At 40.0% G+C, this 26,782-nt stretch overlaps 1 protein-coding gene across 4 annotated transcripts in view; it reads right to left on the reverse strand.

Moving 5' to 3' along the window:
* Nucleotides 1–26,782, reverse strand: part of SNTG1 (syntrophin gamma 1) — a 221,007-nt gene that overhangs the window by 58,299 nt on the left and 135,926 nt on the right. For all 4 annotated transcript variants that reach the window (XM_053396197.1, XM_053396198.1, XM_053396199.1 and 1 more), the window contains 4 exons: nt 13,916–14,018; nt 12,363–12,445; nt 10,508–10,638; nt 7,129–7,258 (listed from right to left, as the gene is read on the reverse strand). In XM_053396197.1, coding sequence (XP_053252172.1) covers nt 7,129–7,258; nt 10,508–10,638; nt 12,363–12,445; nt 13,916–14,018 — 447 coding nt within the window. The remainder of the gene's footprint in view (nt 1–7,128; nt 7,259–10,507; nt 10,639–12,362; nt 12,446–13,915; nt 14,019–26,782) is intronic.

Consider the following 26,782-nt stretch of genomic DNA (forward strand, 5'->3'; position numbering starts at 1 on the left):
TCTCTTTGAACACTTGTTTAATATGGGAGAAAGGAGCTTCAGAACCTTACCTGGGCAAGATTCCCAGTGTCACTAATCTGACTATATTGCCTGATTTCATGAATGCATATCACTATCAGAGAGAACTATTTAAACTAGCTAGTATTTAACTGGGAATTAACCAGATCTTAAGACACACACTTTTGATCTGAGAGACTGAACTGCTTCAAGCTGTTAAGGCCCATTTTCTTTCAATTAAATCCAGTGTTGCTTGAGATTGAGCCCAATGATAATTGTGTCCTTAATTATTAAACAACTGTGAAACATTAGAGCTCCCCCTATGACTTGACCCACACAGGTCAAGCTTATAGCTGCTGCAGCACAGGCACCAATTTGAACTGTTGCAGTTAATGGAGTTGAGTTGGTTGCTTCTTCCCTGCTTGCAAGTTTATGAATTTAAATTGTGAGTTACTCCAAGATTATCTGGGATATGGAGACAGATTATATTTTTCTGTGTGCAGTGGAACCTCAGTTGTCGAAAGTAATCTGTTCCGGAAGACCGTTCGACTTTCAAAAAAGTCAACAACTGAGGTGCAATTGCCGGTCAACAAAATCAACTGAAACAATGGAGAAACACGCCTTGGAAGCCGTTCAACTTCTGAGGCATGTTCAAAAATGGAAGCATTCACTTCCAGGTTTTTGGCATTCGGTTTCTGAAATGTTCGACAGCCAAGACGTTCGAAAACCGAGGTTTGACTGTTTACTGTGTGTGTCTATATATGTGTGTGTGCATTCTTTAAAAACTTTCAGAATAACAGAATTGTAGAGTTGGAAGGGATCATCTAATCTACCCCCTGCTATGCAGGAATCTCAGCTAAAGATCCCTGACACCAGTGTCATGTGTTTGTGGTAGTCTGTTCCCATCACCAGTCTAGCCACAGCATTTTACATGGACTGAAGTGTCTGGATCAGACCCAAGGGAAGCCCCATGTAGAGTGTGTTGCAGTAATCAAATCTCTAGCTTACCAGTGCATGGGCTGCAGCCTTCAGTCAAGCCAATCTTTGGCTGCTTGGATTCGGACATCAATCATACAAGAAACATGCAAAATAACTAAGCAAGTATTAGAAGTCACCCCAGAACTGGCTCCACTAAATAACTTCCAAGATAATAATGTCCACTCACATCATAAAGAGCTGATAACCCACCTACTCTCAGCAGCCAGAAGCATCATAGCCAGACACTGGTGAGACCTGTCAGGAGTAAGCACGGACCAATGGTATCAAATAGTATGGGAAACAGCCTTATTAGAAAAACTAAGCAATAAACTGAAACTGAAATGGGGACAAATAGATGATGCCTTCACCCCGGTATGGTTCCCCTTTATCACATACACAGCTCAACAAGACAACAAGAAGAATCTGCCGACAGCATACGAATCAATCTAGCTAACCTGATCCAAAAACACACATGCACATACCCCACTCACACACAAAACCAAATCTCACTACAGCCAACCAAAGACAACCAACTGCACCCTAAGCCACCCCCAACCTCTCTCACCACCAAGGAAATACAACAAGTGAATAGTCCCATAAAAGTGACGCCGACACAAAACCCCACACATACACTAAGTAGAATAGAAGCATTGCCACCCGACCCCACCCCACTCACCCTTCCCCTCTTTCCCCCTCTTTTCTTCCTAACCTAATACTGTATGCAACAGTAATGTCTTACAACAAATGAAAGTGATCTGTAGAAAACGCAACTTGAAAAAAGAGACAATGCACATATTTTTGTAAACTAAGAAATATTTAATAACAATTGTTTTTTTAAAAAAATAAATCTAGCCAATCTTTCATTTTGAATGACCTGTAATGTGTGGGGCTTTTCAGTGTTCAAAATAAACTGTGGAAGGGCCAGGCTTCTGCCATGGCTATTATGTCCCAATATCTCAACAGATGGTGGGAGAAAGTGCAACTTTGGAAAGAGAGATGAGGCCTCCTCTGCTTAAGAGAAGTGACACAAAGGCAGCATATTTTTCTCACTGGGGATCACAAGGTGTGCTGAAAGTTTCGCAGTTCCTACTGGGAAGCAATGCTGCAAATGTTGTTTCACCCCAGAGTTACTGTAAGCCAAAACAGTAAACAGAATCCCATGCAAGGAAATCTGGAAGAACTGAGTCACCACCAAATCTTCCATGTGGAACAATGAGAAGTCACTAAGAGAGGCACACTCACGACATCTTCTGTGATCATTATGGTGCCTACACTGGGGTCCAAACATTGATGAAAAGACCCGCTGTGGGTGCTCCCACTGGCAACGGGGCCCTAAGATGCCCTTTAAATGACTGTGATCATGAAACGCTATGTAAAAGCAGAACTTTAGACCAGAGCAATATCCTTCCAATACAAAGGGCAAGTCCCTCTTTTTTTTGCCCACCCTCTTACGTTTTCTGTGGTTACTGCCATCCCACTGCCCTCTTTACAGCCTCTCCTCCATATCCAAAAGCAGCTGTTTCAAGTCACCCATCCTCTTGCCAACTTGCACAGGGCTTCAGTTTTTCAGGCTATTTCAGCGACAGGCATCTCCAGGGTTAACCTCTCAGAAACTCAACAGGATCTTCGGAAGCCAATCCGCTGCAAAGTGCAGAAAAAGGAAGGAAAATTCCACCTGGCTCCTTGTGTTGTTTTCTGGCAATCTTTGTGCTGCAAGGATCAAAGAGCTACCAACTTAGAGCAACATTAACTGGTGCCAGAATCTCTTGATATGACTGTGCAGCAAGCTACAAGTATTCTCCGACACAAACTAAACTGTGATTTACAGAGCTTAACCTTGGATTAGCTGGCCCATAAGGCTTTCAAGTAATACTTTCCACACCAGCTGAGGCTCTTCTTATCCCGCTTTATCTTGATTTGTTTTCTCTGTGCTCCACAAAGGCATGGCGAGTCCATCTTTGCATCTCAGTGAGCTTATACTTACTTTCTGAGAGACAGATATCTTGACACTCTTGCCAAGAGCAAACAAGAACGCATTTCAAATACAGATCAGAAAATATGCTGTACTTCAGCTTGTTTAAATGTTTGCAGATATCCTCAATAACTGTTTTGCCATTCTGACACAGCTTGTCAAGTGACACTGCAATCATTGGCAACCCAAGCAAAATTATACACTGCACTGAGGTGGCACAAAAATTGTTAACCTCAGCTTAATGTATGCCAGAAGCCGTCTTGTTTCAGTTAGTTGAATCACAGACATTTCCAGCAGCATTCTTTTGTTGATAAACATTCTATTTTCTTGTGACTCTGTGGCTAAATGTCCTTTTCTTCGTCCTCAAATGTCCCTGTATAGCGGAACGCTCAATTCCTGCTTATGCTGTCAAATATTCAATTCTTCCTGTCGACTAACATTTAAAAGAACATTATGATTAGATTACAGATCAATTCCCCATCAGACAAAAAAGACATTAAGGGAGCTAGGGGACTCAGTCACAGAAAAGAAGGGGTAATTTCATTCTGGCAAGACATTAACTATGAGCATTTAGCTTTATGACATTTCGCAATAATTGGCCATATAAGAACTACTTGATACTCCTTTCTTATCACTGAGTTGTATGAGATGCTGCACTAGCAGAGGTGCACAAGAGTCCCAGCCCTTCATCCGGGGGGGGGGGGGATGAAGCAATTCCCTGGTGCTAGGACAACAACCCAGCCCTGGCTTCGGAGTCTAATTTTGGCTTTGTAATGCATACAGTATTACAGTATTATTGGAAACAAGGAGTAGAGTCATAATAACATAAGAAGAGCCATGATGGATCCCACCTAGCCCAGACTTCTGTTCCCATAGTATCCCCCCCAAAAAAATGCCTATGGAAAGCTCACAAGCAGGACATGAGCACAACTGTGCTGTCCCGCCGCTTCTCCCCAGCAACTGGTAATCAAGTGTCTGTTCTGAATCTCCTACTGTTCAACTTCATTGGATGGCCTCAGGTTCTAGCATCAGGAGGAAGAACACCTTTTCACCTATCCACTTTCTCTACATCATCTATATTTTATAAGCCTTCATCATATCCGTCTTTCCATAATTGCTTTTTCTTCTTCTACCAGTTGCAAGAAACCAAAGGAGAGGAGAGGGCTCTTGTGCTTGAATCCTGCTTATGGGATTCTGATTGGCTACTGCGAGAACAGGATGCCAGACTAGATAGGCCATTGGCTTGACCCATGAGGCTATTTTTACATTTTCATATTCTTACTCTAAAAAGCTACAAATACTATAACCTTACATGATGGAGAAATGCATTTTATTGTTTTATTTTCCAGATCTACAATATCCTTTTTGAGATGCAGTGACCAGAATTTTCATAGATTTTTAAAAATGATATCATTATATGACAGTTTTATTTACTATTCCGCTTCTAACAATTTCTGACATGGAATTTGCTTTATTCGCAGCAGCTTTCATTGAGCTACACAAACTCAGGTTCCCTTTCCTGGTCAGTCAATACCATTTCAGACACCATCAGTGTTTATGTGAAGTTGGGAGTTTTTGCCCCATTGTGCATCTCTTTACACTTGCTTATGGACCATTGCATTGTGTGCCATAGAAGAGCCAACATGGTCCATTGCAGAGCTCAGGACAAAACCACACCAGGCACAGCTAATTGTGGGAGGGATTGGGACATTCAGCACACATCACCAAAGTGCAGAACAGAAGATCTTACGCCATACTTCAAATCATGCCATGGATTGCTGAAGCTTAAGCCAAGCCATACAACATTACCAAAATAAACTCCTCTCCCCCACGTTTTCCTGCCTGGACTATGGGGAACTTTAACTGCCTATGAATTTGCTGTATACATTACAATCTTGTAAAAACATGCCACATAATAGCAATGTGTTAAAACATCATTATTTCTGTGGCAATAATTACAGTGCTAATCAGAAGCGATTAATCAGAGGCAATTGAAATTTGGCTTTAAAATGTTTGCTGCAACTGTAAGAACATCGCTCCTTGAAATACCAAAAATATTCCCAAGCACAAGCTAAAATTAGTAATAGAAAATAGTTATAGAGTAAGCACAAAGGTTAGCAATAGTCCCATCTGTCAAGGTTGTCGTGAGACTGACAGTCATACCCAGTGACAGCACTATCAAGATGAATAAATAGTGAGGGAATTGGCGAGTGCGGCACAGAACATTACAGATGGCAGACAGATTCAAGTCTGCAATACCAATTCAGTATTGACACCAGCTGGAATGGTTCTGTAGCTGGATATAAATCTCCACAAGATACAAAATTCTTCAGTATGTTCCCGGCGTTAGAAACAAAATTAATTTTAGAAGCCTGTGGAGGATATTGCAAGATTCAGAGAACTCAATATGATACCAAAACTAAACTAAATTGGGCAATATTTAAAAGTTGAGAGGGAGGGGAGGGGAGAAAGTAATTGGTGCTGGTGGGAAGAGACACAGAATAATATCAGTCAGGAATTCCAGCTAGGAATATTATGCAATATTATGATATGCAAGGTTGCCTAAAATCATCATCACCATCGCCACTGAGATTATATAACCAGAAGGAACTGTAGCATATAAATACTTCACACAATTTGTTCGGTCTCTAAGATTCAGCTTTTTAAATCTGGGACAAGTCCAACTGGCGCAGAAGGCAAAATACAGAAGGCAGTTTGGGAGAAGGAAGACCCCAGATATTGCAGTGAGGTTGGAAGAAGGAGGAGGAATTGTAGCCATTAGAGCATGAATGAACATTCTGCAAAATGCTTTTTTATTTTGAACATCTTCTAGAGTCAGAACTGGCCAACTTTCCACGGGCCATATTTAATAGGTGAGCATGCTGTCAGTCACCTGATGCCTCATGATCACATTCCACAGGAAGCATTAGGAGAGCACTTAACTGTAGTCCTGATCCTTTCAAACCATGGCTGCAAAAGAAGAATCTGATGCAACTTTCCCCGCCAAAAGCTGGGCTTACATTCAGTGCTGAAAGCAAGCCCCACTTGCAGCAAGCATCAGCTGCACTCAAATGAAACTAACCTTGGCAGGGTTTATATTTACAACACAATTTAAAGGGCCATTTATCGGATGAAGATAAAAGTGTTTACATGATCCCTTCTCCTGCATATTTTTCCCCTCGCAACAAGCCTGTGAGGAAGGTAGGCAGATAAGTCTGAGAGACTGTAATTGGCTTAAGGCAGAGTCGTCAAACTATAGCCCACTGGACTCGTTAATCTGGCCCGCGAACCTTGCGGACCCTCCTGCCCACTCAGTCAGTCCCCACGCTAAACAGACGTGTGCAGAGACCTCACAGCATAGAGACTTACTTCCGTGATGGAAGCTCCTGCAGCCAATCAGAAGCCACAGATGCCTCTGGGCACCGCCCCTTCGTTCCTGCTGAGGCAGCTGAGCGGGAGGAAACGGCCGAGCGGGAAGCAAGTGGCAGCAGCGTGGAGGCTGTCTCCGCCGCCCAGGCCAGCGGTTTGGGCTCTGTGCCCTGCCGAGACAGAGGACGCCGACACTGCCGAAGACAAGGCAGTGTCGGCGGCTGCAGTGTGATTGGCATAAGTGGGGGGTGTCTTTTGGGAGGGGGATGCTTTCGGGAGGCAGTGGGTCTGGCCCCCCACAAGGTCTGAGGGACAGTGGACCAGCCCCCTCCTGAAAAAGTTTGCTGACCTCTGGCTTAAGGTGACCATGTGAGCTCTCTGGAGAAGATGGGATTTGAACCTGATATCTAACTGTGTTACTTTGTGCATGGGGTAGGCGGTTGGGAGGGAGGCAACAAAGAGCTTTTCCATGATCCTGGGTATCAGAATAGGAATGCTGAAAGCCTGCATATCTTGGAAGCACTATACCTTCTCTACTTTTCTTTCTAGTTCTGTCGGTGGATATCAGGAAAAAAAGGAAATAATACTGATAGCCATGAAGTGGACTATGTAGCCACGAGGAAAAAATAATTCCCCTTTCAAGAAGCTTTCAGAATTCTGAGCTGATGACAGACTTGAGTTCACTTCTCTGGGGAAGCTTCAAGCATAGTTTATGCACAGATAATTCTGTGCGTAAACCCAAGAGGCCTTTATGACAGTCAGGATCAAATGTAACTGGGAAATCTGATGAACTAACTTAGAGGCATACTTACATTGTGCTTTGTGAGGTTGGAAATATTCGTTGCTATTGCTTGTAGCCAGTCAATGCAGTCTTCAGCCGAGAGACACTGAATTATTCCACTGCAAATGCCATCCACAGCGATTACTTGAAATGCATTTTGCCTATGGACACATCGTAATAGATTAGGTCAGGAGACAAGTGCACCTACTCCGACATTACCAACTTCATAATACTTGTCAAAAGGCTTCAAAATCACTCCCCTCTACCTACCCTTGCCCCACAATAAAAGTCAGCCATTGAACTGCTACTGATTTCCCTATTTTATGAGTCATTCTCTTCTATATTTAGCTTTTGTATATGGCACATCTCCAGATAAATCTTGGCAAAACCCACAGAACAAGTGAATACAGATTGCTCACACTGGGCTATCTGCTCAGGGCGCAAAGCTTGAAAATGTAGTAGCCTGGCAGATTGCACAAGCTGCAGTTTGCAATTCGTGGCACATAGCTCTTCAGCTTTACCCTCCACATATTTTGACCATGCTGATTCTGGATCCGAGTCATTCATCTCCACCTTGGAGAATTTCATTATTTCAATATGACATCCACTGTATCCCCCAAAACAAGAACAGATGCATCATTTAGCTTCTACAGGAGCTAGGATAATAATTGGTGTGTTTCCAGAAGCAAAGAATTCATTTTGGCAACCTCCCACCATATGGAATTGCTCATTAAACAAGAATGATATATAGTTGGTAAGGAGCTTATCCGTATCTTGCTACATTTTTAATTTTATTTTTATATAAACTGCCCTAGAAACATAATTGAAGGGTGATTGATTGATTGATTGATTGATTGATTTACTGACTGACTGATTAAATAAATAAATGTAAACATTATGCTTGATGTATAATGGGGAACCTGTGTCCCTCCCAGTATTGCTGAACTACAACTTCCATCATCCCATGTTATTTGAGGCTGATGGGATTTGGACTTCAACAACATTTGGAGTGCCATAGGTTCTGATTCCCTGATTTAATGCACTAAAAGAATGGAGGCACTGGCAAATTCACACCATTGGTGCCGCAAAGCATTCCTAAGCATCTACTCAAATGCAAACCCCATTGAGTTCAAATAGATTTACTCCTCAGGTATGTGTGAATGGAACTGCAGCCTAAGTGCATTATAAAGGACAATTATTGTGGAAGAAGACAACAGTGGCTTCACATCTGCAATTCCAAAAGCAATGGGTGACTTGTTGGAAGGAGTCTGTGCAAAAAAAAAAAAAAAGCTTCTATAGGTCTGGACGCAGCATATACATCCTCCCTAATTGTGGAATACAGCTGTTACTAGATCACTAGTAACCCAGGTTTATAACTACAGAAGCTACATCAACACTAAATTTTCAGAGCTAGAATAAATAAAGGGGAAAATACTTTCAATGAGAAGACTAGAAAGATATCTTTGAACTTTTTAAATAATAAAATAAAGAACAAGACTTTGTAATAAAATCTATCATAACTTAAGAGTCCCTCCTCCCCATATCCTATAAAAGCACTAAAGCATAATATTCTATATTGGCATGCTCCACTAAATTATAGATTTTTAATGAAAATTCAAATATGATCTGCTTCAAAAACTAATTAGGTGAAGGGTTGAGAACTCAGAATTGATCCACATAACTTTAATGATTTTCACATTGCACTTTCCCAACATTTGGACATAACCTAAACACAATGAATGTGTGCAATGTATTTATCAATATGAGGGGAGGGCATCCAAGCATTCTGTGTCCGCTATTCTGCACAGCTGACTTATCTGCCGTAATGCTCTGTGGACTGATTTACTACATCCAAATGACAGATAATTATCAAGCCTATAAAAACCTTTGAAATGCTGAAGCAGTAAGGGCCCAATTTCCTCCAGAAAGTACATTGGTTTGAATGGCTTAAGAAACACGGGAGCACGATGATATTTCATGCCCTAAAACCATCTCCTGAGTGTGGACTGGAAATTGTACAACAGGTCTATTTATTCATGATGAATATATGACTGAGATTAGACATGAGAAATGTGGGAATTGTAGCTGCAGTTCGTTCGAAATCAATCTTCTATCCATTACATCTGGGTGACTTAAAGTCAGACAAATTTTGATAGAAGGTTGATCTGATTTATTTTTTAAAAAGAAAAATTTCAGCACAGGGAATATTATTCTCTGGTTCAGGTTGGTCCAGTGCATTTTGCATTAGCTGTAACAATCCTTCTACTTTAACACTGTGGGGTAGAGGGTGGGCCACACAGATTTTTTTCATAGGGATTGCAGGTTGAGAAAAAGAGACGAGCATATTGATTTCTGATTTCCTTGTCCATTACAAGCCTGCAAATAAACACATACCTTTACCAATACGAATTTGGCCCATCCCACCCTACCTTCCTTTGTCCAATCAGAGTCAACTAAAAACAGTTTCCAGCCTAGCAACGTAGAACAGAGCAGGAAGGGCAGTGTCACACACCTGGAAGGAGGATTGGTGCTGTGCAGGTGCCCAGCTGGGACCACAGGTTTGGATACATAGGGGTGCCTTCATCACGTCAACCTCCACACAGCCTTGCCCTTCCCTGTCTCATTAAGTGGCAGAAATACCACCTCCAGAAAGCTAGGTACACAGTGCCACTACTCCTAATAAAGTATTCCTGGGTTAGAGCACAGGAAAACACTGAATAGTTTGTCATGGAGACTCTAGTCCTAGTGTCGAGTCTAGCTTCTGAGGAAAAGATCATGGCTGACTGATACAAGGCCTTTTAACGGATTGTTAGCTTATCTAGGCATGGAGATTTGGATGTGAAATTCCTTCAAGCAATCAGTGCCTCCACATGCCTTATAAGGGTTTTGTAGTCATGCCAAAAGTCTCTTAGTTATATTCTTTGCCTCATGCACAACTTGAGAAAGAGCTACATTTCCAGCTAGAAGTAATCAACATGCTCCGCCTGAGTACCAACAGGTTTTAATTTACTTAGCTAAAATTGGATTTTAACCAACTAAGTCATACTCAATAGCTCTACTCTATGACTTAGGGGAAAAATCCCATTCTACTTAATATTACTGAGGGTATTTTTTATTTTTCCTTTTGTAAATAGTAAGACTCTCTCTCCTTCTCTGATATCTAGAAGTTCGGGGAAAGTTGTACCTTAGAGTATTAATCATATTAGTTTCTAGCACTAACTGTGTTTTACAGCCCCAGCTAACATAACATCTATTTTTCCTTATTAGTAAAAAAATGCCTTTCTTTCTCTAACGATGGTAAAAAATGATCTGGTAGTTTGAGAGCACCTCTCCTTCTCAGACCCTTCACTTCAAAAATTACAACTGGCATACTCCAGTATATGGAGAAAATATTTCCTTTATCTACTTACCTGCACATATCTGACCCTGGGAGATACTGGGAAAACCGGGAGTGAAGCAATGGGATTAATCGGAGATCACACCACCTCTTCTCCCACCTAAGCCCTGGAGACGTAGGCCATGAAGAACATGAAAGTGTGTCCTGAAAAATATTTCAAACACTTTGATGTTTTGGCATTACCATCAGCAGCTACAATGAACAGTACCTCATTTATATATTACATTACATTTCTCTGCCATCTTTCCACCACAGAGCTTGAGGTGGTTTCATAGTCCTCTTTCTCCCCATTTTATTGTCAAAACAACCGTGTGAGATAGGCTGAGAGTCTGTGGTTGGTCCAAGATCACCCAGTGAAAATCTTCTGAGCTGGCTAGTTGCAAAATGCTCATCACTACAACAAGTGGGATATGTATAGCAGGAAAGGTTTTATTTTGTAAGGTTCTCTGGGAAGGGTAACATTAATCTCTACCTTCTATACAAAGAGAGAACTATATAGTATACCACATCCTGCAGGATGCTCGTAAGTGAAGCCATCAAATATAAGAAAGAGAGGGCTGGTTTTATTCAATGGGCACCATATACTCAAAAAGGAGAAAGTGAAGGGGTGTTTCTAGAGACGCCAGTGTAATGAGCATTATATCTATATCCTTCCTAAGGACTTCAGATGTTGAGGATAGACCTATCCTAGAATCTGCAATGAATAGAAGAAGCCTGCACCATCGTTATTGCCAATGGAAGTAAAGAAAAACAAACCATTCATGCAACAGAGCTCTGGCTCACATCACTGATAAAGGGAATAACTCTCATGCCCCTCTATCCAGAAGGTGCTTTTACCTTTCTTCATGCGTTCATTTCTATGGATATTATAGTGGCAAAAGAGATAAACTTGTGGTAAGAAAAACAAGCACCCCAACAGGATATGCTAACATTTAAAACAACATTTTCTTTCAAACATTTTGAGGTCATGCAGACATGAAAGGGGGGAAATATTACAAGGGTTGTAAGAAACACTAATCATGAAGTATTTGTAGCCTCCGCAGAAGCAAGAAGTGTCAAAATGTTCTTGATGGAATCTTTCTAGCTGGTTCCAGAGACAGGAGACTACAGAATAATGCTGCAACATTTCAGGTGTTTATTTGAGCCTCTGGGTCTGTCAGCACCTATGATGTATTGCTAAGTGATGTTCAAACAAAGCACAAAAAAGCTTCTTCCATGAGAGTCGGTGCTGATACCTTTTTTTTCAACACACAAACTTACCTTTGTTTCCAATTAGTTTGGCAGTTTTTTGAAATCAGACCTTGTTCCAGTTTGGATGTAGCAGTAAAATTGAATTGTCCAGGGGAAAACATAATTAAAATTTAGTGTGGGTTCACTAAGATAATTTAAATTGCAAGCCAAAATAGTGATGAGCGAACACTCCTCCAACCCACATCCAATTTAGAATTAATTCTGAGGGGGGAAAGAAAGCCAAATAAATGCTGAATGTCCAAAATAAATTATTAGGTCCTGGCATTCTCCTAGTGACATAACAGAGAACACATTGGATGGGACCACCACCATCATTTCACTCTACGTTACTTTCTTTAAGAAAGTGACTGTACTCAGCATCCTATCCACTTGTCAGTTGTGGTCTCAGTTTGAATTCATTCCAGTACTAAACCAGGAGTTAGCATAAAGTTCTCTCACCTATAGCTGCATAATGAGAAAAGGGTTTTTACAGTACACTTTGCTTCTATGGAGTCTACCTAATATTGAAACTGGCATATTCCCAGCATGCTCATAGATTGTGTAAACTTCTCAGTTAACAGTCATGTGTGGTAAATTTTCAGATTTTTGGCAGCGAGGTAAAAAAAAACATTTCTTACCGTATTATTGGGATGGTAGTTAAGATGTAAACCACTATCACACAGAGGTGATGAAGTACCACTGCTTTGATCACTAGGAATGCCTAATAAAAACATAAATACATACAAAGGTGTATCACAGCTTACTGAACTACACACACTTCATAATCAAAACTGACATTGGTTTTGTCATACAGTAGTTACAATTCAGCCACACATAGGGCACAGCTGTTGCCTCTGTTACAGAGGGTGTTTTAATGTGCATTACAGGGATACTAAATGCACCAGCTCTCAAAAACCACCATGCATATGAAGATCATCAAAGAGGACTGAAGGGATGGGGAGTTCTTTGCCATGCAAAGCAATCTTACAGACTTGTGATAACCAGATGTTTTCCCTATTTGGAAAAAAAAACTGCATTGCCATCAAGGTACAGATTTATAAATGTCAACACTGTTTTATGATCTGCTTTATCTTTTACATTCTATTTCGATACACCACCCAGGTATTCTATGAAAGTAGAGCCATTTATAAGTTCTGAAGCAAATAACTGTGGTGATCCTAGATTATTTCACCACCCCCAAATAGTCTTCTGGCTGTAAAAAAGTAGGTGTGCGAATTCTATTGTGTACATGTAGTATTTTTGAAACTTGAAAGGAGTGAATTGTTTTGACAATATCAAATGAATATAAAATATCTTCATTAGTATGAATAAAGGAGAAACTGGTATAATGATAGAAATGAGAACACCTTCAACAAGTTAATCAACATTTGAAAATAAATGAATATAATGCAACGGGAATTATTTAATGGGTAGGAGGCTATTTGAATTCATTTCAGAAGCTTTTTTAAAACAATATTTTCCATTTCTTAATTAAAAGGCTGAGGGAAACCCTGGTGATAATCTTCACAGGGCAACTATAGCACACAGACAGCGATCTCAGACTATGCACTAGTCCCTACAATTTATTAAAATTATAGAAGGAAGACAGCTGTCTCTCCATTTCTGCTATTTCCCAATAAGACTAATCAGTTTAAATGGTTGAACAAAAACAAAATACTGATCACTATGGACTCCATTAATCTTCACTTAAAGCAGAGCAATCTGTTCAAGCCCATGACTGCAATTTAAAATGAAAAGTCCTCAAGACAGATATATTCACTCTCAATTGCCAAGTTAGGGGGGGAAATGCCAATCCTTCTCCAAATCTCTGCCATTATGTATTAATCTAGAAATGAAATGCAAATACTCTGGACAAATTATCGTTAAGTCAAAGAACTTTAACAGCACTCAAAGCAAGTTGTAATCAGTTGAGAGCATAACATCATCTCTAAAGCAAAGGTTTAAAATGAAACACTCAAAATCAGCTCTAGGGAGAAACTCATGCAATTCTCAGCAAAAATAAGCAAACAAAAACCAAACTATGATTTGTAAATTAACAAAGGCAGGGCAATTCACAGAAGCAGGCTTAAAAAGTAGTAATGTGAAGTGGCTCTGGGGCTCCTATGATAGATTCAAGACTTGGGTTTGTTTGGGTTGTTGTTGTTTTTTTAAAAAAACAGTTAATACTTACATGCACAGTCTTCGTTGAGGGGCAGTTTGAGAAACGCAGGTGCTCTTTTGAGAAAGGATACAGTTAGGGTCACTTCTTCTCCAGCATTCCGAAGAACCTGGACCTGAGGATTAAAGATGGAGATGTAACACACACATACAAGCCAAAATTACATTCTACCCTTCACACACAATTGCACAGTTGCTTACTGTACAACACAAAAAGAAATGAACAATAAAAACAAACGTGCATTTTTAAGCTTTACGGTTATACTCTGGTTTCCTTAAAATTATTCACAGACAAATTTTCCAATCCCTTCTCTTGTTTTACAAAGTTGACTTTGGTGCAAAATCCAGCGAGAGGAGGGAATTCTGTGGATGCCAAAGCAGATGAACCACAGCTGTACAGTCAATCACCCTTCAACCAGTAGACTCATGAGGTTGTGAAAAGTGCCTGCCTGGCCAGGCTAAACCTTGCACAGTTGTGATTAGCATTCTAGAACATGATTATTTCCAGAAGGAAGGAACGACGTTCCATTGAAATTGTACAAGAGGGGCTTGGATAATATCATTTCCCCTCTGATCATAAAAGGACACCATGAGCAGTCTTCTTCTCCCTTTCTGCCTATAACAAGGCAGTCTCATTGGATAATTCAGTATGAAGACACCCCATGTAAAAAATATAGTGCATGGGTAGCTAAACCTTTCTAGTCTCACAGAAAAAACCTCTAGTAAATAAAATTCTCTAGTAAATAAATGCGTATTGGTGGAATCTGTGTTTTGCCTCTCACTTTGGACTAACAAAAAACATCTCTGAATTTTTCCTCGGTGATTTAAAAGAAATGTGTGCTTCCCCTTCTCTTCTGTTACATGAATTACCCAGAGTCACTTCATCCAGATTATCAAAACTGTTCTCACTAGTGTAACAGCCAGACCATCTATCAAGAACTGAATTGTCTGTCCCTGTACTGCTCTCACAGATATGAGCAAATGTTTCACAGTAATTTGACACAGTGGAAGTCATGTAAACTTTGCTGAGCATCCCTTTCTGAAAGTGGGACACACTTGATCACAGAAAATATCAAAGATGATGCTACTTAGAAGGTTGTAGCAAGCAATACACAACTGAAAGAAAAAGGTAGAGAAAAAGGTATCACCAGCAACATGCAGAAATTTAAGAGAAGACACCTACCTCACAAAACGTAAAATGTACGGAAATGTTAAAATAGGTATACAAAACTGAGCTTCAATTTGTACTGTTAATAATCTTGCTATCTCAGGTCCATTGAAAATAATCACCGAGTCCTTCAGTTTACAACATTAAAACTGCCCTATTCTAACCCAACACTTTAAACATTTTTGCTGCTGAATATATACGTTCACATTCTACTTCATACATCTGCTAAAGTATACAGTTGCCAGCAAAAGCTTGTTGCTCACTAATCGGACAGTCTCTTTAAAAAGTATACCACAGTAATGTTTATTTTTGCTGCTACAGATCTTAAAAATACACTGCTTCACCATGTTGGTGCATATGGTGAAGAAAGGCCCATTGGTGGTGTTTTTTGAAAAAGTCTGGTTGATGGAATGCATACCACTTTATGTTTAAATAGTGGGTTTCAGAACACAGGAACCTTTTAGACTCCTAGGAATCATGACCCTGGAGTCTAGCAGTGACCAGAACACCAAACCAGGGGATAAGTGTCACTGGCAAAATCAGAGTTTACTGTTGTAAAACGATGGGCTGCTAGTTGGATGGGGAGAATGTGATGTGGACAACATCCAAAAAAATCAAGGTGCATGCAGGTTTTAATCCACATTAAGCTCCCACCATGGGAAGGAGTTATGGTGGTCCCAGGAATATCTAGGGTAAATGTTTTGGTCTATACTACTGACAGAAAGGTGCCCTTTGGCCCTGCAGAAGATCTGACCACTCCCCTTCCTCTTTATTCTCTCCATGATGCCCTCTTCTTCCTTTTGAAACAGACTTCATTTCTATCTTCTGGCTACATGTGGTTAAGATACTAAGATACAAACAGGCATGAGATTTTTCAAATACCTTAAAACACTGGAGCCACATATTTTAAGCAGCTCTTTAATATTCTAAATGTCATGCCCTTCAAAACTGCTCCATATATTTTTAATAATTTAAATTTAAATTTTAAATCACAATCAAAGTAGACCTTTATGAGCTGATTTAAATGTAGGATGCTTTTGTTACTGAAATTTGGTTAGAGAGACCTCAGAGAACGCACAAAAATAAGTATAAAATCTTAATAAATAAAAGACTAGAAATGTTACTATAGCTTTTTCAATATTTCTTCTAAATAATGCTCGACATCATTAATAAATGTCAGCCAGAGATGAAGTGCTCTAATCGGGCATCTTACTTTACAGTATTTGTATTCTCAGGTCATACACTATGACTGAAAGCTCTGAATTGCTGAACACTCTATATAGATTCTTCCATATCCCTCAGCGTTGCAATAGTAGTTTATTAGAAGTATTTTCAGACATAGCAGAAGACACAAAGCACTATGAATACAGTAGTCACATGTGTTGTGCAAGATACATTGCGGTTCAGCTCCTTAGAACTCAGTAATCTTATTTATGCTGAGCAGCCTTTTGTCTAACTCCAACAGCAAAAAGGATGGGGATGGTTATTCAGAAACTGCTTGGGTGAACATGAAAACACGGTGGTTGAAAATTGACAGAAAGGGCTGACACATGAGCTTTGTAATGTAACATAAAAAGGGAGGCATATTTTGTCCTAATGTTGTGGCCCAGTTCATACATATCTGAGAGAATGATGGGATTTATGTAGTGGAGGAATGAAGGCAACAACACTTTTGAGCAAATCAGTCACATGCAACTTCTCTCTGCATTTCTTTTGGGGAAGGGGAATTGGAATTGCATTCACAAATGCTGCACCTGAGCCATTTCTCAGCCAGATGAAATACTTTTGCCTGCTCAGAAACATGAACCTATACTGGGTCACCAGCCCTACTCTACACAGCCGGCTTTGTAAGAATGTCAATAAGATGTGGAACAAGGGAGAGTGGAAGTGTCTGTGAGCTGGATTCATTATGTATTGCTAATCTAGAGAGAAGAAAATTTTCAGGTGGGTATGTCAAACACAGTCCCACACTGAACAACTCAGTCAGCAACTAATCTGTGTCCACAATGCCAGATGTGGAGAACTTTTAGCTCTCCAGATGTTGCTAAACAATAACTCATATCTGCTCCCAAAGCATGGTCAATGGCCAGTGATGATGGGAGATGTTATTCAGCACATCTCCTTCCTATGTCCAACAGAAAAGGGTTTGTGCTGCTGTAATTTTGGCCACTGGTTCCAGATTTTATAGGAGAGATCCAAAGAATGGCTTAAGCTCTCAAAATGTTTTTCTTTTATTTCTTTCAATAGCAGACTTCCATTCTCTATCCCAAACTCCCCTCATGGAATGGGCAGGGCTGGCATGGTTGATTAGCAAACCCCTTTGGAGTAAGGAAATTGGTTTCTTTGTTCTTTGTATCTGACCTACGTGTGATCACACTTGAAAAATGAGCCTCAGTACATGTTACTGAACACACAGTGATGCTGGGCACACTCTTTTTAATATAGGATTTGTTAGACAGATTTATTTCTATTACCCAGCTTTATTTATAAATCACCCTTGAAAAATAATTTTAAATTCAGTTTTGCATACTAAAAATATTATTAGCAAAAGAAAGGTAACTAAATGCATAGAAGAAAATCTTTTAAAGAACTTGAATGAACTTTTGCAAGCTTTCCCCCCTACTAGCTGAGCTCTCCAGAACCTTGACAGTGGCATAAAACAAAATCCTTTGACAAATCTGTTTTTGAAGTAATGCTTTTGATCAATACTTGCAGCTCTCTCAGCTTAGTACGCAGGCTGCTCTGCCTCCAATCTCTGTTGAGAAAGATATTTTTGTACTGCAGCAAATGCTTTCTCTGACAAAATTAGTCTTGTCACCTGCAAACCATGTGAAAACTTCCTTTCTTGCCTGCTTCAGCCCATCCACATAATGATAGCCTTTCATACACAGATGAATAATTGCACTGCATCTGTGAGACATAACTTGTAAAACCTCTGAAAGTAGTTTTTGCTTTCTCCCATACACTTTTTTTTTTGCAATCATCCATGCCACTGATTCAGTAATACAGGAAAACATATGAACACATTTTTGTCCCATCCCTATTTTGCAAAATCTGAAACCTATACTAAAATATTAAGCTCCCAACAAGAGGAATAGATAAGCAATGAAATAAAGTCCTATATAATAGTTCAGCTTCCCCGTTTCCCCTGAAATGATCTTTCATGGGCAGTGCAAACTGAAGTTAAGCCATGGGCAGGCTAGACACAACCTACAGGCCTTAATTTTTCTTCTCCATACCTTAAAAAAAACCCATATACACAACAAAATGCTTTTAAAAAACAGGTGTTAAGCCTGATTTAAGATTAGTATCCAGCACAGGTTACCCACTCCATTGTTTCAATTCCATCTTCCCCAACCTGGTGCCCTGTAGATGTTTTTTTCAACTACAACATTAAGTCAGCTCCAGCTGGTTTGGTCATGGGCTCCAGGGTATCGAAAATTGGTTTATAGGATACCTGCAGCTACTGAATCTTCTGTCATCTAATCTGTTCTTTCTCAGAAGCTTCTTGTGTCTCTATCTTATTCTCTAGACCTGAACTGAAAATAAGAGCTTACTCTTGGGAGCTCTTTCTCATATTTGGATGACAGGAAAGAGCCTGATACCAAGACAACCCATTGGTCCATCGAGCTCAGTATTTTCTGCTCTGACTGGCAGTGAGTCCTCAGGTGTTCCAGGTAGGGTTTTCCCCCTCAGGCCCACCTCGGAAATACCAAGGATTGAACATGGGACCTTCTGCCTGTAAAGGTTGTGCTAGGCTATTGAGCTACAGCCCATCCCCACAGAGAGCTTCATAGATTTTTCTAAAACCAAAGGGCTCCCCTATTTTCTCCAAATACTTTGAGCAAGTGAGATGATTTTACATCTGTAGGTTGAGAAACAACTCTAAAATGAAAAAAATACTGGGTCTGCATTCTAGCACAGTGCTGGAAAAAAATGAAAGCGACTAGCTTAAATTGTTCAGGGTGTTCACTGATGAGCATAACGGTGATGGCTTGAATGCACTGGAAACGATAATGCTTATCACAATTCATCTTTAATTTTGTCCCATTGCAGCTTTTACTTCACTTCCATTTCATATTCCTAATTAGGCAATAATCCCAGAGAAATCCATTCTTGCCAGTGGTTAATTGACATTCAGGGTACAACTTCTATTATAGCCATGGTTTTATAGCTGGAAATATCTGAATGGCTCTTTCTCCCTTGGACACGAATCTGCAATATCAGCAACGAAAGAAAAACTAACATGATATTTAAAGTGTCACTGGCTTCGTTCACAATGTCAAGCTATGGCTTAGGGCAAACAAGCAAGTGTATGACCTTTGGAAGAGGAGATCACAGCTGCTTTGATCCTCCCCAGTTGTTCTGCTGCTAGTCTGCACTGATCTAAGCATAGTTTGCCTTAGCATGTCCTCAGAACTCAGGTCCATGATTTAGCTCTCCTGGGCAAACCACCAACTGTAAACCATAGGACAAGTCTTCGTTGCAGCTCAAGTTAACCTGAAAAGAGCTAAAGAACAAGCCCGGGCTTGCCAATCTCCCTTCTGGAAGCACCAGACACTTGTTTGGAAGAGCAAAGTGAAACACAAGATCACAGTTGTGTGGAAATTCTGTTTTGAACAGGCCATAACTAAATAGTATTGAAAAACAGAATCTGTTTTATTTGCTGTTAAGAAATGAAACTAAAAAGCTGCTAAACAAGTTTATGCAGAATGAGCAGCTTAGGGGAACAGAGATAAGAGGTAGCACTCTCTAAAGCAACATCCAAAGAAATGTAAAAAGAGAGATTTGGCGAGGGGAGCCCTCATGCTTAGAATGAGTACATATATATATATAGAGAGAGAGAGAGAGAGAGAGAGAGAAACTTTGGAGTCAGGAAATTAGTGGAACATAAGGAAAGTGAACAGGATAAAGGACAAGGCCCTAGAAGCAGTCCAATGATGAGAAGGGTGTCTGTGCTCTTGCAGCAATTGTCCCACCCAATGTACTCTGAAGAAAAAGGATACAGACGTACCCTGTTTGTTGAACGGAATCCATTCTGGAAGTCCGTTCAACTTCCAAAAACATTCAATAAGCAAGGCACGGCTTCCAATTGGCTGCAGGAGCTTCCTGAACTCAATCATAAGCTGAAGACGTGTCAGACATTCAGCTTCCGATAAACGTTTGCAAACTGAATCACTCACTTCTGGGTTTGCGTCGTTTGGGAGCCAAAACGTTCAAGTTGTAAGGCATTTGGCTTCCAAGGTACTATTGGTGCTCTTAGGAGCCTCTGAGGGTGAGAAGTGGTGAATAACAAAGAGGATGGTACTGAACATCAGTGGAAACTGGGTCACAAGGAAAACAGATTGTTGCCTACCTTGCAAAACTACCACCTGATAATTATAGCTTTCCTTTTTCATGCTAGACTCAGAAGAGAGCAGGTCAAATATTTTTCCAATCATAGTTGACATAAAATGATAAAACTGTGATAAAACAAAATTACCACGTATCTATTTGCACTCTTCCACACTATTACAATTTGACCCTTCCTTTCAAAAGCCCTCCCTCCAATCTTTTGAGAAAATAGGTACTTAGCAATACAGTTCAGAAAAACCATTATTAAAGTACGTCTTGTTTACAATACACCACTAGGTCAATCATAATTTGGTCATTTAGTTGCTGGTAATTATTATAATTTGCTTATTGACATGAGTGGGTGGAAAACTGCAGTTAGTACCAATCTTGCAACCATCACACAATACTGGCATTAGCTTTGCTCAGATAATATCCTACCCCCGCTACTTTTGGAATTATGCTCAAGGTGAAATCTGAAGTTGACCTCAGACTTAGGCACTCTGTTGACAAACACACCTATGGCTGTGAAAAAATGATAGGCTGAATAAGGAGACTGAGTGCACATTTGAAAACAGGAGCTTTCTGCTACTCACTGCAATGCCTGCAGGGTACAAGAGCCCATAGAGTACATTCAGGAAGATCTGGGGCTTCGCAAGACTTTACCCGGCCTTGCAATTGCTGAGGCAGCCCAAAATCTAGAGCTACATGTGGAAGGGAGCATATTCCTATGTTGTCTAGGTAACACATTCTCTCTTCCAGTGCTCAAAGGTAACGACAGACAATGAATCTTCTACAGCACAGGACAAAGGAGAATGTGCTTCTAGCTAAGGAGTGTACTTCCTTTCTTAGCACACTTGAACAGTGACAGTTTTATTGTCAACCCACAAAGTACATTGCCAGAGCAGAAGTGTTCCACTTAGTTGCCTGAACATCTTGGTAATTTTCACCTTCTTCACTGCATGGTCACAGAGTGGCATGATACTTCCATGGCTACATGATCACTGGCTAGTTAGGATCAGGCAGCAAGGGATATGATAACATGATGCCCGAGGAGAAGAAAAATGATAGTCATAAAAGAAGGTGACATGACTTGGGGCGGGGCATTTTGCCCTAAAAGTTTTTGCTAGTGATCATTTGGCTCAGCCTTCATCTTGGCAGTCTATCAACAACCTCTGCTAAGCAGTGAGTTTTAATTGTTTGTTTATTATTGTTTGTTTAATATGTTTAATATGTCTATTTTTAGTCTTCCCTTCATTCATTTTGTGATCCCAGAGTGTTCTGCAGCATAATGGGTTGCATCCAACTAAGTTTTACTCAAGTAGACTTATGCAAATTAATAGACCCAAATTAGCTGTGTTCGTTAATTTCAATGGGTCTACTCTGAGTAGCAGGATTGGCTACAAATCAGTTACGACAAATACAAACAGGTAAAAACACAGTATTGAGAAGTTCGGTCATACAAACAACAGGAAATACTGACGGTGGAAGAATGGAGAATGAAGCTGTTAGACTATGCTGAGTTGGATAAATTGACTGGGAAGATTAGATATTTAAGAGACCAAAAGTTCACCGAGGACTGGGGGAAATTTGTGGAATATCTGGAAAGTATAAGTGAGGGACAGATAACGCTAGAGGTGTGAGGGAAGATTTACTTCAGGAGCAAGGAGGAAAGGAAGATCTACATTGGGAACTGCTGCCCCTGTGGAACCTGCCACCAGAGGCGGTTGCTCCATCTTGCCTAATGGGTGGGCCCATGAAGATGCTCACCCTAGTAGAAGGTGGGTGGTGGTTTCTGCCCATTCCAATTTTCCCTGCAGCCCCTACGCCCTCTGAAAGTCTGCTAAGGAGAGTCGGAGGACCCTCCAGAACCCTCATTTAAAGGCAACTCAGGATCTATGCCAGTTAATTTGTTGTTGTTAATTGTTGATCATGAATATGTGTGTGGCGATATAGCATTTTACAGATAAAAGGGGGAAGTCATACAATGATTATACAGACTGACTGAATTTTGAATGAATAAAGATCATATCAAATGATTTGTAGAAACCAACCAAATGTTCTCTCTGTCTATATTAAGCAGTCATCATCACATAAAATTGAGAAGTATTGTTTAAAGGGAACAGAAAAGAAAGATATAAATAATGACAATATAAACCTAAGGAATGCGTAACTTAAATAATGACTATGGATGATTTACGGAAAAGCTGAAGGAAGTCCAGAAAAGAAATAATTTGTGAAAAATTGGATGTGAAATTAGTATGTGTTTTTGTTTTTGTTGTAAACTAATAAAAATTATTATAAAAAAAGAGAGAGAAGTTCGGTCGTACAGGAAGCTAGAGCTGAAGTGATAACAATTATAATGCATTTTCATACCCTCTAACATTTTTCCGATGAAAATAGGGACGTCCCATTCCATAACGATAATTTTACTATTTATACCCCACACATCTGAATGCATTCCTCAGCTGTCTGGGCAGATTCCAACATATATAAAAACATAATAAAGCATTAAACATTTTTTTTAAAAAAACCTTCCATATACAGGATTGCCTTCAGATGGCTCGGAAGTCTGATAACTCCATAGCCTCCAACATTTCTCCAATGAAAATAGGAACATTCTAAGAAAAAGTGGGACATTCCAGGATCAAATCAGAAACTGAGACAGCTTTTCTTAACCAGGGATATCCCTGGAAAATAGGGACAATCAGAGGGTCTGCGATTTTATCATTATCCACATAATACAAATATAAAATGTATATATTTATCTATGCTAGTGGTTAGTTGTGGATATGTTAAATTTCCAATATGTTATCTAAGTCTGGCACACACAACAGATGGTGTTTGCACATACATAGATATTAATTCACTTATTGCTTATCAGGGGTGTGTGATTCAGCTCATTCATGACTTGCCCAGATGCAGCTGAAATTTTAAAAATGTGGGATCCTTTTGGTTTGAGAGTAAAGTGGACCAGTAGTACCTTCCACCCCTCTCACCTTCTCTTTCTCCCCACCTCTCTCTGGGCTGGCTCTGCCTTATAGCTTTACAAGAGACACATGCTCTGGAAATATGAAAGAATGCATGCCTCTGAATACCAGTTGCTGGGAATCCCAAGTCAGTAAGAGTGCTATTCTGCTCAGGTCCAGTTTTGTGCTTCTCACAGTTTGGCCACTGTGAGAACAGGGTGCTGGACTAGATGGGCGACTGGCCTGATCCAACAGGCTCTGACCCAAGCAGCCCTCCAGTACTGCTAAGTGGCCCAAACAAAGGGCTTTTGGAAACAGGTTTTGAGAACTTAGCCAATGAGTGAAGAAAGGCCAAACTTGTCCAAACCTATTTATTTTGCTCTTCTTATGCTATTTCTGCCTGCTTTTTCTGTCTAATAGGAAGTCTCTCTGTGGGTATCAGTTTTTCACTCATATTTTACAAAAGAGACTAGCTAAAGTGGTTAGTTAAAAGCTTCCTTGAAAAAAGCCTATTTTAGGACTCGGTATCCAAGATTGCTTGTCTCAAAAATAGGCCAGTGGCAGCAATTAAAGGCCAAACTAGGCACAATGATTTTCATTTTAGTACTTAGCAGCTCCTAAAGGACTGCCTTGCTGACTGGGGGGAGTGATACTCTGAGAGATGATCTTAACTATTTCCTTCCATGCTCCTTCTGCAATCTAAATCCACTTCCCTCAAAAAGCCAAACCCTGTTGTTATCTCCACAGGGAGGGGAAAAACCTTTACCCAAGTCTGTTAAATTGATGGCAGGGTAAAACTACATTGCACAATTTACAGGAGACAAGTCTCTTTTTTAAAAAAAATATTAAAGATTGGTTCACTGGGTGAACATACCCTCCAACATTTCTCCGATGAAAATAAGGATGTTCCATTCTATAATAATAACAACGTTACTATTTACTATTTACATCTGATTCGATTGATCCAGCCTTCTGGGCAGATTACAACATATATAAAACATAATTAAACATTGAGCATTTTAAAAACCCTTCCTTATACAGGATTTCCTTCAGACAGCTTGGGGGTTAGGTAACTCCATAGCCTCCAACATTTCTCCAATGAAAATAGGGACATCCTAAGAAAAGTGGGAAATTCTGGGATCGTATCAGAAACCAGGAAAGCTTCTCTAAACCAGGGACATCCCTGGAAAATAGGGACAATTGGAGGATCTGGGTGAAGGCAGCAGAACACCACTTTCACAAAATTCAGCCTCATGGGGCTTGAGACCAGTTAACTTAGTGTGTTACCTTGCCCCACAGAAGCCTAATTGAAGGCTTCCATTTGTGTGACTTGCACTTTTACAAGTGCCACACAGTGTCTGTTCCACATTTGCCAGAGGTTGCAAAGCGCAGCACTTGCACTTTGGAATGCACTGCCTATTAACATTAGGCAGGCACCCTCACAATTCTGTTTTAGACACCTGCTAATAACTTATTTCAGCAGGACCACCCAGATATATAATTTAGTTACCTATACCTGTTTTAAAAGTTTTAATGATTTTATCTTTGTATATTTTTGTGTGTATGTGTGCATGTTTATATACAGATATACATACACACACTTGCTTTTATTTGTGATGGTTTTATGTATATTTGTTTTTAATTGGACACTGGATTTCAGCTGTGTTTTATCTCCAGTTTCATTTGTGCACCACTTTCTTCTTGTTGTTTTCTCAAACAGTTTATAAATCTTCTAAATAAATGGTAAAGCAAATGAAACCCCAATGAAATCATAATAATAATAATAACACAATTAGCTGACATCAAGTCTGATTTGGCCCTAAGAAACAGTCTTTGCCTATAAGCAGTGCTTTTTTCTAAAAAAAAAATGTTTAGGGGTACTCTCATTTTCCTACTCGTATTGAAATACTGCCCCTCAATGAGGCCAAACTTAGATTCACAAAATGTTTAGGGGTATGCATACCCCTGCATAACCCCAGAAAAGAGCACTGCCTATAAGTAAATATACTGTGTAGATGTGGACTGAGGGTCCTATCTAAATGTGACAAGACGTTTCAAGGCAAAGGAAGGTTTTTTTAAAAATAAAAAAGTCCACAAAACTTTGCATTTGATACTAATACAGCACATTAAAGCACAGCATATTTTTGCATTGCCACCAATTTAACATACTTGGGGAAAGTTCATATTCTGTGAAGAACTGAAAACAACAGCTTGTGAAGAACTCTAAACAACAGCACTTTCCATTTTAACATACACTCATTAGATATGGGCCAAAGCTCTCTTGGACAGGGAAATTAAGACAGAGAGGCAGTGAGATGACCTGCCTTTGCGCGCATCAAATATCTGTTTGCACCAGATTTATAATTAGGTTTTTGTTTATTTTTCTTTCATGCACTTTTCTTTGAACTCACAAACAGCAGAGCTCCGGAATAATACATGAAAGGGAGAAAAATGTGTTTGTTTCCCAGGAAGGAGGTGGCTATGGCCACAGGCCAGCCTGCCTGTTGAGTCGCATGGTGCCTGTCTCAGGCACCAAGGAAGGTGGGAGTCGAGAAGTGGCATGAACTCATTGTGGGAGGAAAAACATTTGTGGATTTGTATAGCTTAAGAAAGATTTAAAACGTTGGTGTGTGTGTAATTCTATCCCTTCATGACTGAGCCACACAGCAAGATCTATCACAGCCTCTTTCAGCCCAAATACCTGAGATCTTTCTAACTGTAGATAATAGCAAATGAATATGGGCCTTCTACATAGAAATAATCTTCCACATCTTCTCCTTCCACCACCACTTTTAAAATTCCCAGCTTTAATATATAAACATAAATGACTAACTAGGGAAATGTCTTGCAACAATATTAGGGCAGCATCTAGAAACAACTTCTCTCCCCACTCCCCCAAGGCCAGGCCAGCCTGAGGAACCAGGTGTACAGGAAAGACAGACAGCCTGCTTCTATAGGAGGGTAAGGTGTGATGGTCAGGCAACAGGAAAGGGACCATAGGCAGTGGCTCATCAAGGAATGCCAAAGCAAGGATTCCCCATTGGGAACATAAGATGGGAAATGGAGAAATCCAGCCCATTCAGTGCCTGGTCTAAACATACATCCAATCCCCCACAATTCACAGGACAGTTTATTCCATTTTCCCACTGTTTTCCTAACTGTTATTTTCTGCATTATATTTAAGCTTCGACAAGACTTAGATCAAGTTTAGCGCTCATTTCTGTGTTCTTTGCAAATGGTGTTTTTCCCCCCTGAAAGCCAATAACACTGAAATGAGCACTAAAATATATTCTGCTATACTTCCAAAAGTGTTTTTTGTGTTGCATGAAAGCTCAGTTTAACAGTTAAGGATATGTCGTGAGAATTGAATAAACTGTCGTGAATGCAGCCAGTGAAGAGCAAATGGGTCACT

This window comes from Podarcis raffonei, chromosome 7 (assembly GCF_027172205.1).
Source record: "Podarcis raffonei isolate rPodRaf1 chromosome 7, rPodRaf1.pri, whole genome shotgun sequence".
Lineage (NCBI taxonomy): Eukaryota > Metazoa > Chordata > Lepidosauria > Squamata > Lacertidae > Podarcis > Podarcis raffonei.